General features: G+C 43.8%; 1 protein-coding gene across 1 annotated transcript; it reads left to right on the top strand.

Moving 5' to 3' along the window:
* The first annotated feature begins 3,988 nt into the window (after nt 1-3,988).
* On the top strand, nt 3,989-11,924 carry CHRNA3 (cholinergic receptor nicotinic alpha 3 subunit). The gene is made up of 6 exons (XM_067305815.1): nt 3,989-4,197; nt 6,093-6,232; nt 6,306-6,350; nt 7,039-7,148; nt 8,273-9,284; nt 10,713-11,924. The coding sequence occupies exons 1-6, from the start codon at nt 4,143-4,145 to the stop codon at nt 10,839-10,841; spliced, it is 1,491 nt and encodes a 496-aa protein (XP_067161916.1). The 5' UTR covers nt 3,989-4,142; the 3' UTR covers nt 10,842-11,924.
* Nucleotides 11,925-12,990: the final 1,066 nt, after the last annotated feature.

Here is a 12,990-nt window from a genome sequence, read left to right as displayed (position 1 = left end):
ACCTAAACAGCAGAGCTGCGGTTGCTTCTATCTGCAGGCAAATGAGACAACAGCGGCCAGATGAGCAGGGGCACGCACAGCCCCAAGGGAGCAGAGAGATGCCTCCGTCCACGCAGGGAGATGCTCCTCCACACTAGGCTGTACGCCAGGAGCTGCTGTGCCTTAGACCATCACTAGCACGTGTGCACACCCTGCCCCAGCTGCTACGCAGCTTTTTTTGCTCGCAGGGAAGCCAGAGAGAAGCCAGAGCAGCTGCCAGTGCTGCGCTGCCAGTGTGAGAGTAAAGCCGCTTTAAATCCCACAGTAACCCTGAACACGAATCTGGGAGAGGCAGTGCAGGCATCAGTGTTGCTGTGAACCACCGCACTCTCCAGAGGGGAAAAGGGAGAGGGGCTCACCCTAGCCAAGCAGTCGAGGACATGGCAAGTCGGCCTCGGACCCTCCAGTCCACCGCGACAGACACCAGACCTAGAAGCCGGTGCAGAGCAAAGGCCCCTCTCCGCACTCCTCTCCCCCAGCACCAACAGCACGTTTGGCTCTGTCCCGCTCTCACACGCTACAGCCAGTCTCCTGCTGACTCCCTTCCCCTCTCCCACCTTCCCCCTATTCCTCCCCACCACCTGAATGCAACTAGATCAAGATTTCCTGTACTCCCTTCTCATGGTCCGTCTTATCTGTACGAGCAGCAATGACTGATAACGCTCGGCTCCATCCCTGCAGCCTGCAGCTGAATTATCCTCAGCACGATGAGAGGTTCAGACAGACTTTGGCAGCTCAGCCAGCCATGGAGCACAGGCAAACGGCAGCCTAAACTGCGCCAGCCCAGAGAGGGTTTTCAAAAGGCACCGCCCTCGCCTCAGGGAGATCCCTGCACAACTAGAGTTGCTCAATCCACGATATGGTGGCTCTAGTGCTTTCCATATATCTTATTGGTTGTTTAATCATGAGTGAAGCAATATGCTTTTCCTTAGTTATGTTCTCAGAAATCACCGCCGTATTTTTGTAAAGCTTTCAGAAATAATTCAATCCATGGCAAACTTCAGCATGGAAAAGCTCACCCAGATTGTTAAGGTTTGGCAAAAACCTGACCTACTAACAACTGGTTTTAAAATGGGAAATGCTATTTTTCCCTAATCTTCAGCAGCTCCACCAGCTCTGCCTACATAATCCATAAAACTATTCCTAGTTTAGCTTCTCAAAGAATAGTAGGGTTTTGCTTTGATTTTTGGCAATATTTCAAAAATTGAAATTTTCTGGAGAAATGGAAGCTGATTAAAAATGCCATCTTCCATGGTGACTGTTGTGAGTATTGAAGATTGTTTTGTTTGATAAACTGGGACCCTACAACACTTCCAGTTTTCAGAGTTTTTACAGCAATGCTCTTCATTAAAAAAAATTAAAAAGTGGTCATTCAAAACTTATTTTCTAACGAATCTGTTTCAACAGAAGTGTGCAGCCAGCCTTTGCTTCCCTCCCAGTGGGGGGAGTCTCTGGTGGCTCCATCCCCATTTCACACCTTTACAAAACTCCTTCAGCCTAGACCAATCCTGTCGTCACTCAAACACGTGGCACGACCAACACCATCACACACACGTGCCACCTGCCTCCTGGCGAGTTTGTTTGGGACTCTTTTGCACCCCTGCAGCCAAACAACCCAGAAAAGCCAGCAGTGTTGGCTTTTTATAGAGGGAGCATCAATATTCCAGAGTAAGGTGGGAAAATATTCCCTTCCTCATGACCTGAGCTGGTTCCAAGATTTGATCTGGAGAAACAGCTTTAGAAGTGGCATGGTTATTAAAAGGAAAGGCTACACAGTTTGTTACTGCAGATATTCATGGCTGGATGAGCTTCCCCCTGCCCATACAAATTCTTCTCCTATGTAGTTCTGCAATGCAGTCATGGTGACGTGTTCTTATCATATCGCCCTCCCTAGCCACAGAAATAAGCCTACCACAAACCCGTCTGATTCCACCAGGAGCTCCAGCGAATGACGTCAGAGAGAAAATATCATCTGTGCATACAAACACTGACGAAAATTTCAGCAACTAGGCAAATTAAGCTAAAATACCTGAAAGATACAATGGCTCTTCACTCCCTCCGTAGATCAGCCGTTTCCAAACTCTTCAGGTTTGAACACTGAATTTGGGGGAACCTGGTTCTGATCTGATTTTTGAAGCTGTAGCTCATTTCTGCCTGTGATTAAAAACAAACAAACATCCTAGTGATAATGCTGCTCATTCAGGGAAACCAAGAAGAAGGCAGAAAGGGAAAAAACCTAGTCTGCATGCCCTAGAAAGGCAACAAATTGTGTCCACAAAAGGGTTAAGCTACAAGACCAAATGGCTGAGTTCTCTGGAAAAAATAGATAAAATCAAATGGACAGTAAAGCCTATTTCCTCCAAGCTAATGCAGTTACAGAAATTATCAAAAGAACATGTGTCTGGGGATGGACTGAATGATGCTCTGAGAGCTGGAGTAAACAGGATGAACAAGATCTGTGCCAAGAGCAGCTGAACCCCGTCTGGTGCTCCTTCTCCCGGTGCTACCACTTAGCACCGTGCTAAGTGGGGTTGTCATTCCCCCTTCCCTACCAGCACTCCTGCCCCACCAGGCCTCCCTCTCCCCATTACCCGAAACAGGGGTGGAATCCCAAATTCTTCCCTCTCCCCCCTGCACAGACTGCCCAGATGTGTGCAACAACCACGGCTCCCATGTCCCCGCATCACCGCGCTTTTCAAGAGGGAGGCAAGAAGTGGCATACAATTTGATAAGGAAGCTGATGGTCACCCAACGAATGAGCCACTTTGCAAACCATGATTTTACGACTAAAAAGGAAACTAAGCAAACATCTGCAGCTCTGAAAGGCTGATATGGGACGATCCCAGGCAGTAAGTCCTTCACAGGCAAGAGAGAAAGGCAACCCCTTACCACCCAACTTCAGTTACTTGTTTCTACTGAAGGGTCCAACTCCAGAAAAACAGGAGGAGAAAACGTCCCATTTTCCCACTTCCTTGACTGGTGCTACATCCTCTCTCCAGAAGATTTTTTATTATAAAAATTCTTTGCCAAAAAAAATCCCAAGCCTTTTTTTTTTTTAACTGCAGAAAGAAAATCCATGACAGTAGAAAAAGATGAAATTTGTTCAACCTACAATGAGAATGTAAAGGTCTACTGGAGCTCTTCCAGCCTACATTACTGCTTGAGAATAATCTTGACCAGAATTTCAAACACAACACCCCCATTTTCCCCCATCTCCTTTCCCATAAACAATAGGGTTTTGTGGGATGAGGCCGGCATCCAGCACTCTTACACTCCTTCCCAAATCTGACCTTTCCAGCCCATGAAAGCAGGAATGGTCCAAAACCAGTTATTCTCAAGAGCTTTGGTCTAGTTTGGCTCCAACCCAAACCCCTGGCTCTGGCTGGATCCTGCCTGCTGTGTATACATCTCTGGGCTCAGATCCTGGCAACATTTATGAGTGCTTAAGGTTACTCCAGGGAACAATAACATCCTTTTTATACACTAAAGAACCAGGCTAGAGACCAGCACCTGGCACATGTGCTTGCAAAGATGAGACACTGTTAGGAAAAAAACCCTCAAACATTAACTGTGTATAATTGGAAATTCAGGTCTCATGATCTCAGTTCACTGCTACATCAGGTGTCCCTAATGTCAATATCCATTTCAGCACAATTCAATTATAAGATTTTCATTACCTAAACCTGTCCTAATAGCTTGGCATAAACTTCTTATAAAGAAGCATCCTGTACAGCAGCCGACTGGAAAAATCTTTAGCATAGTCAGATTACTGGGTTCATTTATGCACCAGTTTATGGACTCCTGCCCACTGTCCTTACCAGATGACTGCTCCTTACTACAGTAATAACATCTATTTTGCCTACAATTTATTTCCTGTTTCCAACACTCTGTTTATGACAGCCTGGGCAGCTGGAAAGGGGGCAGCACAGCAAACCTAACGGGAGCTCACTGCGCAGAGCTGTGCTCGGGGTCCTGCTGCCTGCTGCTTCCAAGCATTTCCTACATCGGAGGAGCGGAGCTCTCAGTGCTTCCCGTGCGCCTCAATCCTGCCAGCTGAGCTTGCCTTCAGCAGCCGCTGCCGAGCAGCAGCGGTTCGCAGCACCATGGGGAGCTCGCACACTCTCCTCCTAACTGCTGCCGTCTGCTTTCTCTTTAAAGGTGGGTGATCCTTAATTTGCTTATTCTTTGTTGGTGAAGGGGGAACTAAAGAGGTCAATAGGAGATGGCTTTGTGCAATTTATTTTTAGTAAGTGTTGAAGCTTATTCCAGGCTAACGAATGAAATATACAGATTCCTAGGACAGCTTTTTCTGTTAGGCTTTTTTTTTTTATTATTATTTCTCCTGGTGAAGTAGTAACAAGTTAAGTAGTCCTGATCTGAGATGCCAAACAGAACCACAAAGCCATTTTAACATTAAGAAAACTCCCTACATGCAAAGGTTTAGTCTTACATACTGTAGAGTACAGAAGGACCCGAAGAAAGAGACAATATTAAACAGCTTTAAATGTGTGCTGTGAACAGTGCACCTCGTCTCTGCAGATACAGAGAACACTGAAGTATTTAAATAAAAATCCATTAATGCACTTATTGTCTAGATACAGTGGATGCTAGATGTAATTATTGTTCTGTGGACATGTAAAAAGGCTGACAATTTGGAAGGGACTATAATAAAGATCTATCTTAAAGCTATTTACCTAAAAGATTATGGAGCATTTATTCCAGAAATCTTGATCTGAGAGATACACCCCATAAATATGAGATATCAATAAATAATTATAAGGGCAAGAGTGGCTGTTAAAAAGCTATTTCCCCAAAAGCATGAAAGAAGGGTGTGCATTTTTAAAGTAGCAAGTTTGCTTGAGTGACTTCACTAACCTGAAAATAAAATTGGCATCCAAGTGTTTTTAGCTAAACACAGTTTGCCATGGGAGGACCCTCTTGTCTTAGGCAGAGAGGGGAGCTCTCGTAAAGATCAGAAAGTAACATCTGCTGTGTGAAACAGTGCAGATCAGTCACACGCAGACACTTTGCTTCCCTTCTCTTTGTCCTCTGAAAAATAGCAAAATCCAGGAAAAATAAATGTACGTGTCCTTGCAATTATCTGTAGCTTTATACTTGTGTTTCAAAGGAATCATAGGGTTTGTTCAACAGACTTCAGTTCTGTGTTTTTGCCAAATTCATGTACAGTGTCATCCACAAAGGCAAAAATAGGTATTTTTCCCCAGTTAAAATGCTGGAGGATATTTTGTCCAGGAGAGATTTCAAGAGAAAGTGCCCTAGAAAGGAAAGACCATTGGCTTCTGGATACTGCCCAGCTCTCAAGACGCTCACTGCTTGGCTCTGGGAGAAAAAGATTTGAAATGCAGACTCTCACAACCATCCCAAAACAGTTGAAAGGGGTTGTGCTTGAAAACAATTTCAATTTGCTGCTTCTTCATCAACCACAAGGCACCACGGGCAGCAGAACCAGCAGCAAAATGGGCAGTAGGAATATACTGTGGATAGAAATGGTTTAGCAGAATAAAAGGGCTGTTAGCAGGCATTCTCTTTGGGCAGATCTTTGAACGTAATGGTTACACAATTTTAATCGTTTTCACGTTTTAGCAAACGGGCTGTTATCAACCCCACAATCACGCAGCCGAGACTCGGGCTGCAAAGCAGCGTCACCGCTTTCCTGCGACTCCTCGCGTTACCCAACGCTCTGCCCCGGCCGCGAGCTGCCCTTCTCCCGCCCCGCGCCCCAGGCCCCGGAGGGGGCAGCACTCGGGCACCCCCAGTTTCGCTACTGCCATCAAACCGTTTCCGGAACTATCCGCAGAGAGGCACGGGGAAGGGGAAAAAATAAAAGCATTGCGGTGCTTCGCCGCTTTCCTTGCCCCAGCCGTCAGACACGAGACAGGGGCGCCCACCACGCACGGCCCTGCCTCGGCGCCCGCGGGCCGCGTCCCGCCACCCCCCGGGGGGCCGCGGGGCCGCCTCGGGCGGGGGGGGGGGGGGGAGGCCCGGGCCGGGGCCGCCGCCGCCCTCCTCGACGCCGCCCCTCTCGCCGGCAGGCGGCGGCGGCTCCGAGGCCGAGCACCGGCTCTACGACGCCCTGTTCGAGAACTACAACCAGTTCGTGAGGCCGGTGAGGAACGTGTCGGAGCCGGTCATCATCCAGTTCGAGGTGTCCATGTCGCAGCTGGTGAAGGTGGTGAGTACCGGGCGGCGCCGGGCCCCGCGGGCGGCGGCCCCGCCGCCCGCCCCGACGCCTCCCTCTTTTCCAGGACGAGGTGAACCAGATCATGGAGACCAACCTGTGGCTGAAGCACGTGAGTAGCGCTCGCGCCCGGCGCGGCGGCCGCCCGCTCACCCGATCGCCTCTCCCCGCTGCCGGCGGCGCCGGGCCCCCCCCGGGTACGCAGCCACTGCAGGGCGCAGCCAGGGACCCGCCAACGGCAGCGGCAACGGCAACAGCCCCGGCAACGGCCGCCGCCGCCGCCTGCTCAGCGGCGCCTCAGCCCTGAGGCGTCTTCCCGCCCCTCCCCCCCGGGCGCCGTGAGGGACCTTCCCTGCCCCCCGGGGCTCCCTGAGGCGCCGTGAGGGACCTTCCCTGCCCCCCGGGGCTCCCTGAGGCGCCGTGAGGGACCTTCCCGCCCTTCCCTGCCCCCCGGGGCTCCCTGAGGCGCCTTCCCGCCCCGGGCTGAGGCGAGCGGTGCGGTGCTGTCCCTCGCCCCGGGCGCTGCCTGTAACCCGGCTGCGGGGTGCCGCAGCCTCAACCCTCCGGCACTTAGAAAAGCCGCTACATGCCGGGTTTGCCCGTTTAGCGCCAGTTTCGCCCCGAGGAGCCCCAGGCGCGCAGCAGCCCCGCGCCGCAGCGCTGCCGCCGGGAGCGGGAGTCAGTGTAGTACCCAAAATAAAACCACCCTAGAAGTGGTACGGCGGCCCTTGGTTTGAGTCTAGTCCACATAATCGCAATTTCTTCCCAACCTAACGCGGACTCGCTTCTTGCGCCATTAGATCTGGAATGATTATAAGCTTCGCTGGAATCCAGTGGACTATGGAGGTGCTGAATTCATCCGAGTGCCATCTGGCCAGATCTGGAAGCCAGATATTGTTTTATATAACAAGTAAGACTCTTGCATGTTTATCTTACTAATTCAGGAAGAGGGAAGGTGATGTTATCATTTTAAAAAAATCCTGTTCACTGTACTCACTGAAGAGCCTGCTTTTCCACACACCTGTGTCCCGCACCCCCCTTACGGCTGCACTCACCTGTATGTCGCCTCCACCATCGTCACTGGGCAAGAGACAGCTCCTCCCTTCACCAGCTCCCGCTTTTACTGCTGTTTTTATCACTGTCTACATGGGAGGTGGCAAGAAGTTCCCTTACACTGGAAATTCTTGTCTGTGGTTCAGACCTTTAACTGAAAGCAACTGCCAATTCTAGCTTTTTTAGCAGTTAAACTCACAGTTTAACACCTATGCAACAACAGCACTGACATACAAAAGCCTCGGGTATGATGTGCTTTGGATGTTTGTTTCCAAGACTCTGAAATGCCAAACCATCACTAAATGGATCCCTCTGCCATGCAAGGAAGCCGCTCTCAGTGAAATGGGCTTAGCTACGCTAATCCAAAACTGAGGCCTATGGACCAGTGGCTCACAACAGTCCTTTTCTACCTGTGGTCAGCTAATCCTAAGAACTTAGATTACCTCTGTAGTTTTACTTTTTCATATGAACAAGTGAAATTATCACATAGTTCTCACATGACAGCAATCAGGATAGCAATGTGGGACAAAAACCCTCACCAAACACATCCCTTACACAAAGATACATCCCAACCCTAATCCATCTCTCCATAATTACCACCTCCCCTGCCCACAAAAGGGGTGGAAATACCAGTATCGCAGGTATTCTCTTGTCAGTCATCAGGTTCTGAGGCACTTGAGCTCACATTTGCTCCTTTGAGTATTGATTGCAACAAGTCGTGTTATTATAAAGGAAAATATTTCCCTTCACATCGTCTGTGGTAAATTTACACAACTGTTCAATTAAGCTTATCTATGCAAATTTATGACAGCCACTGACTCAATCCTGTACATGCAGTTCAGCTCCATGTTAACATGTAATTGTTTACTTTCAAAAACAGATTAAAGATTTTATAAATAATATCTCATTATACAAAACTAAAAGGAATAGCTGCATTCTGATTTTTTTTTGGTTTTTGGGTTGTTTTTTTTTCCTTTACAGTGCAGTTGGAGATTTCCAGGTTGATGACAAGACAAAGGCCCTACTGAAATACACAGGTGATGTGACCTGGATACCTCCGGCTATATTTAAAAGCTCGTGTAAAATAGATGTAACCTACTTCCCTTTTGACTATCAGAACTGCACCATGAAGTTTGGTTCCTGGTCTTATGATAAAGCCAAAATTGACTTAGTTTTAATTGGCTCTACAATGAACCTGAAAGATTACTGGGAGAGTGGAGAATGGGCTATTATTAAAGCTCCTGGGTATAAACATGACATCAAATACAACTGTTGTGAAGAGATATATCCAGACATCACATACTCTCTTTACATTAGGCGTTTACCTTTATTTTACACTATCAACATGATTATTCCATGTCTGCTGATTTCTTTTCTGACTGTCCTGGTTTTCTACTTGCCTTCAGATTGTGGTGAGAAGGTGACACTCTGCATATCGGTCCTTTTATCTTTAACAGTGTTCCTTCTTGTTATCACAGAAACCATACCTTCTACTTCTCTGGTAATTCCACTTATTGGGGAATACCTCCTTTTCACCATGATATTTGTAACTCTATCTATTGTCATTACGGTATTTGTACTTAACGTGCACTACAGAACACCCAAGACGCACACAATGCCCGTGTGGGTGAGAACCATCTTCTTGAACTTACTTCCCAGGATCATGTTTATGACAAGGCCTGCCAGTGATGAAGAGAATAATCAGAAGCCAAAACCATTTTACACTGCTGAGTTTTCAAACTTAAACTGCTTCAACAGTTCTGAAACCAAATGCTGCAAAGATGGCTTTGTATGTCAAGATACGGCATGCAGCTGTTGTCAGCATCAACGAATGAAGTTCTCAGATTTCAGTGGCAATCTCACAAGAAGTTCAAGCTCTGAATCTGTAGATCCTCTGCTTTCATTTTCAGTTCTGTCACCAGAAATGAGAGATGCTATTGAAAGTGTTAAATACATTGCAGAAAATATGAAAATGCAGAATGAAGCAAAAGAGGTAAGAACATACTTTACCATTACTTAGACTGCAGACACCGTTTACCATTTCACATAGTAGAACTGTTTTGTAAGAGAAGACTCCCTTAAAAAAACATGGACAACATAGACCATTGTTTTATACAAGTAAATTACATAAACTGCATTTCAAATATTTGCATTACAAATTAACTAAACAGTTAATTTGGGGGAGCAGCTCTGTTGCACTACATTCTCCGTATTGACGATACATACCCAGTGAAACATGTCACAGTAACCATTGCTAGGGAAGCATAGCTGAGTAGCCTCCTACAAGATTTGTAGTTAGGATTTCCAAATTACAATCTTTGTAGTGGAATCTGCCAACTCTGTGGCATTTAGAAAGTTATATCCTCCCTCCCACAGTTCCCCATCAATAAAGAGGCTAAGAATTTGTCTTTCACAGAGCCAATGTCATCTCCCATAACACTGCATCCTGATGCAATTAAAGTTTTCTTTTGTTATCACTGTTCCTCAAACATTCTAACAACAGCAGCTACATCACCACAATCTTCATTGAATTTAAATCCTATACAGCATGACACTTAAGGTTAGAATGAAGTTATTCTGTGTATGCTGAAATCAGAACTTTACTTAAAATTAGTTAGTATAGAAAATAGGGTTTGTTTTTGGTCTGCCTTAACTCAAAGAACAAGTTCTAAACTAAAATGTTCAAAGTTTCAAAAACAAAAAAATGCACTATTCAGTTCATATTAGCCTACCTGGGGAAAAATGAAGTCAAAATTGAAATTGTGATCACAGAGTAGCTAAAATTATCACCTACCATTGTTTCTACTAACATGCAACATATATACTACTTCAGCGTCACTCTTGTTATAACGTCCCCTAAAAAAATACAACAAAACCCAAACATGTTGTTGGAAATTTGGTTCATTTTTGTATGGAAGGTAAGGAGATGAATTTTATATCATGCATGAGAATGTCATTAAATTCCAGTACCACTTAAGAAATTAAAACATCAACATACCAAATTATCATATATCCATTAATTTCTGTCTTCTCATATACTGCTTAAGGACCCGTAGGAGCAGCTTGTTTCAATTTCAATAGGATTTACATTCTCAGGTAGTCAGGTTTGTCCAGAATATCCTTTCACTTCCAGGACTGACATACAGAAAAGAGATTGTATCTCCTGAGGTCCAGTGTCTTGGTGAACAACTTAATTGTATTTCAAGAGCTACTTTTGGCTTTACAGATAGCATATTCAAATAAAGCTTCTTCAAGGTGAATTAATTTGTCTACAGAAACACTGGTATTAAAGTTGTGCATATATGAAAGGCAATCTGTATATGGGGAAAAAAAATCTACATTCACTATATGAGATGATCTTAATGCAAGTTATTGATCTAATAAACATGCCTACTTTCTATTTGATCTGTTTATTTTTCAGATTCAGGATGACTGGAAATACGTTGCCATGGTAATTGATCGCATTTTTCTATGGGTTTTCATCCTGGTATGTATTCTAGGAACAGCAGGATTGTTTTTACAACCTTTGATGGCTGGAGATGAAATGTAAAAATTCAAAATGGTACCTTACAAAACCAAAGCAAACTTTTGCCAACCAAACCTTTCTCCCCTGCGTCTGATGTCTTTTGTATGCGTTCCATTAGTAGAATAAGGATCTTTCTTAGCCTCAGCTTTGCTTAACCAAGAAGGCTTTATTAAAAATGTGGAAAAGTTTATTTTGAACTGTTATGACAGCTGATCTCAAGGTAATATGCTTTAGGCTTGCCAGCTACTTTTTGTAATAACTGGAAGAGATGTAGGTAGTACATTAAAATTTATAGGAATGATTTAAGAAGAGTTTGATAAAGAAACTGATAATTATATGGATAGTCTGAAGGGTGAGACAAGTTCAATACTTGGACTACCAGATTTGTTTCCAGGAGTCTGGTGCTAAGTCTTTTCACACTGTGACAAGTTCTTCTGGGAATAAGTTCATAGTTTGTTCAATGAACGTCCCCACAGTAATGAAGCAATTTAGGAAGCTTATCTACAGAATTGTTAGAATGGAGAACATTGCCACCTGCTGTATAAACAATGATTCAACTTGTGGGAGGACATGACCCTGGGCAGAATTATTTACAAAAGGAAAATGAATATGTGATTAATAGATGATGATGATAAAGCAGCCAGAATATAAATTCTGTGCATCACCATATTTTCACTATATAAAAGGAATGTCAGAAAAACATCAAGCTATTCAGACCTAATGTTTTACACTGTATGCAAATAAAACACAATAATATGCAGTCAGGGGGTTATGCAAAGGATCAAAATACTGTAGGATGGTTTGGATATGGAAGCATCCTGCTACAGCAAAGTGCTTTATTATGTGGGAAGGCAGGCAGATACAAAGCATTCCTGTATAGTACGCTAAAAATTGCTTCTTAGGCACTTTTTTTTTTTTTTTTTTAAGTCTGTAACTACAGATAATTTGAGTGCATGAATAAACAGTGCAACAAAATACTGTAATGAGAAAACATTTTGTAAAGTTATGAACTGTTCTCTCTGTGCCAAACTGGGAAGCTTTTTGGAAATACAGTGGTATCAAAATGATGTAACATTTATGAAAATAAAGAGAATCAAGCTGTTGAAAGTTGTGATCTTTTCATTTATTTTGACTGAGTGACAAAAGGTATATAAGGTAGCACTAGCAACAGTTCAGCACATTCAGAAACCAGTTACGTAAGTCCACACTTACGAGTCTATTAAAAATTATTTTGGTTCGGACACACCCGAGGATAAGCTGAAGACCCTAAGGATTCTACTGTCAGCTGTATCCATATATTCCATGATCAGCTTATAGAAATGACTGAAAGAATTTCATACATTTGCAAAAAATTGTTAGTTACTAGTATAAAGGCTGGGACTCCATTGGCCAATATGCTGCTAATCACATTACAATATAATTGGGCAATTACAGCCATCATTTAGTGAGGGGAAAACATGCAGGGGAGGAGTTAGAAACACATCGCTAATCTATACCTTTACTTGCTTTACTTCCTGTTTAGGTAATAGTAAACTTTCATAAGTAATTCAAACCCAGTAAGAACTAAAAAAGAAACTTTACATTTGAAATAGCATATCTGAAGTAATTTTTGCAGTTTTCGCACACAGAAAGTGACTGATGCATTGGTGTACCTTAATAATACTGAGAAAGGTAAAGTTATGATATTAATGGAATAAATCAGACTCACTTTCACTGCAAATTCACCTTTAAAATGAATTATAAGGAAACACTGATATCTTATGCCAGATGTAACTATATAATTGAAGAAGAGTAACTCATTTTTCAGTCACAAGTATTTGTAAATTGAACAAAAAATGTCAGCCTGCATCATTTCCCTGCCTGTGAGCCTTAAAAAGCTACATAAAACCAAAAACAACTTACAGGTGGAACAATTTGAAATAAATATTCAATTACATGTAAGTTATGACATAAGCAAACAGCATTATAGTCACTACAATGCCAAACAATTCTTATTCTAAAGGAGATATAAAGAGAAAAATATAGAGAAAAAAAAATATATAATCTGTTTTTCCAAGTCCATAACTACTACCACTTACCATTACCAAAGATTTACATTAAATTTTCACATAGACATGAATGTTGTTTTTAATATAGTTATTTAAATAAACAAAAACTTCCCAAGACTTGTTCT

Source organism: Apteryx mantelli, chromosome 15, assembly GCF_036417845.1.
Source record: "Apteryx mantelli isolate bAptMan1 chromosome 15, bAptMan1.hap1, whole genome shotgun sequence".
In the NCBI taxonomy this organism is placed as follows: Eukaryota; Metazoa; Chordata; class Aves; order Apterygiformes; family Apterygidae; genus Apteryx; species Apteryx mantelli.
The sequence above is the reverse complement of the archived record's forward strand: the minus strand, read 5'-3'. Positions and strand labels throughout refer to the sequence as shown.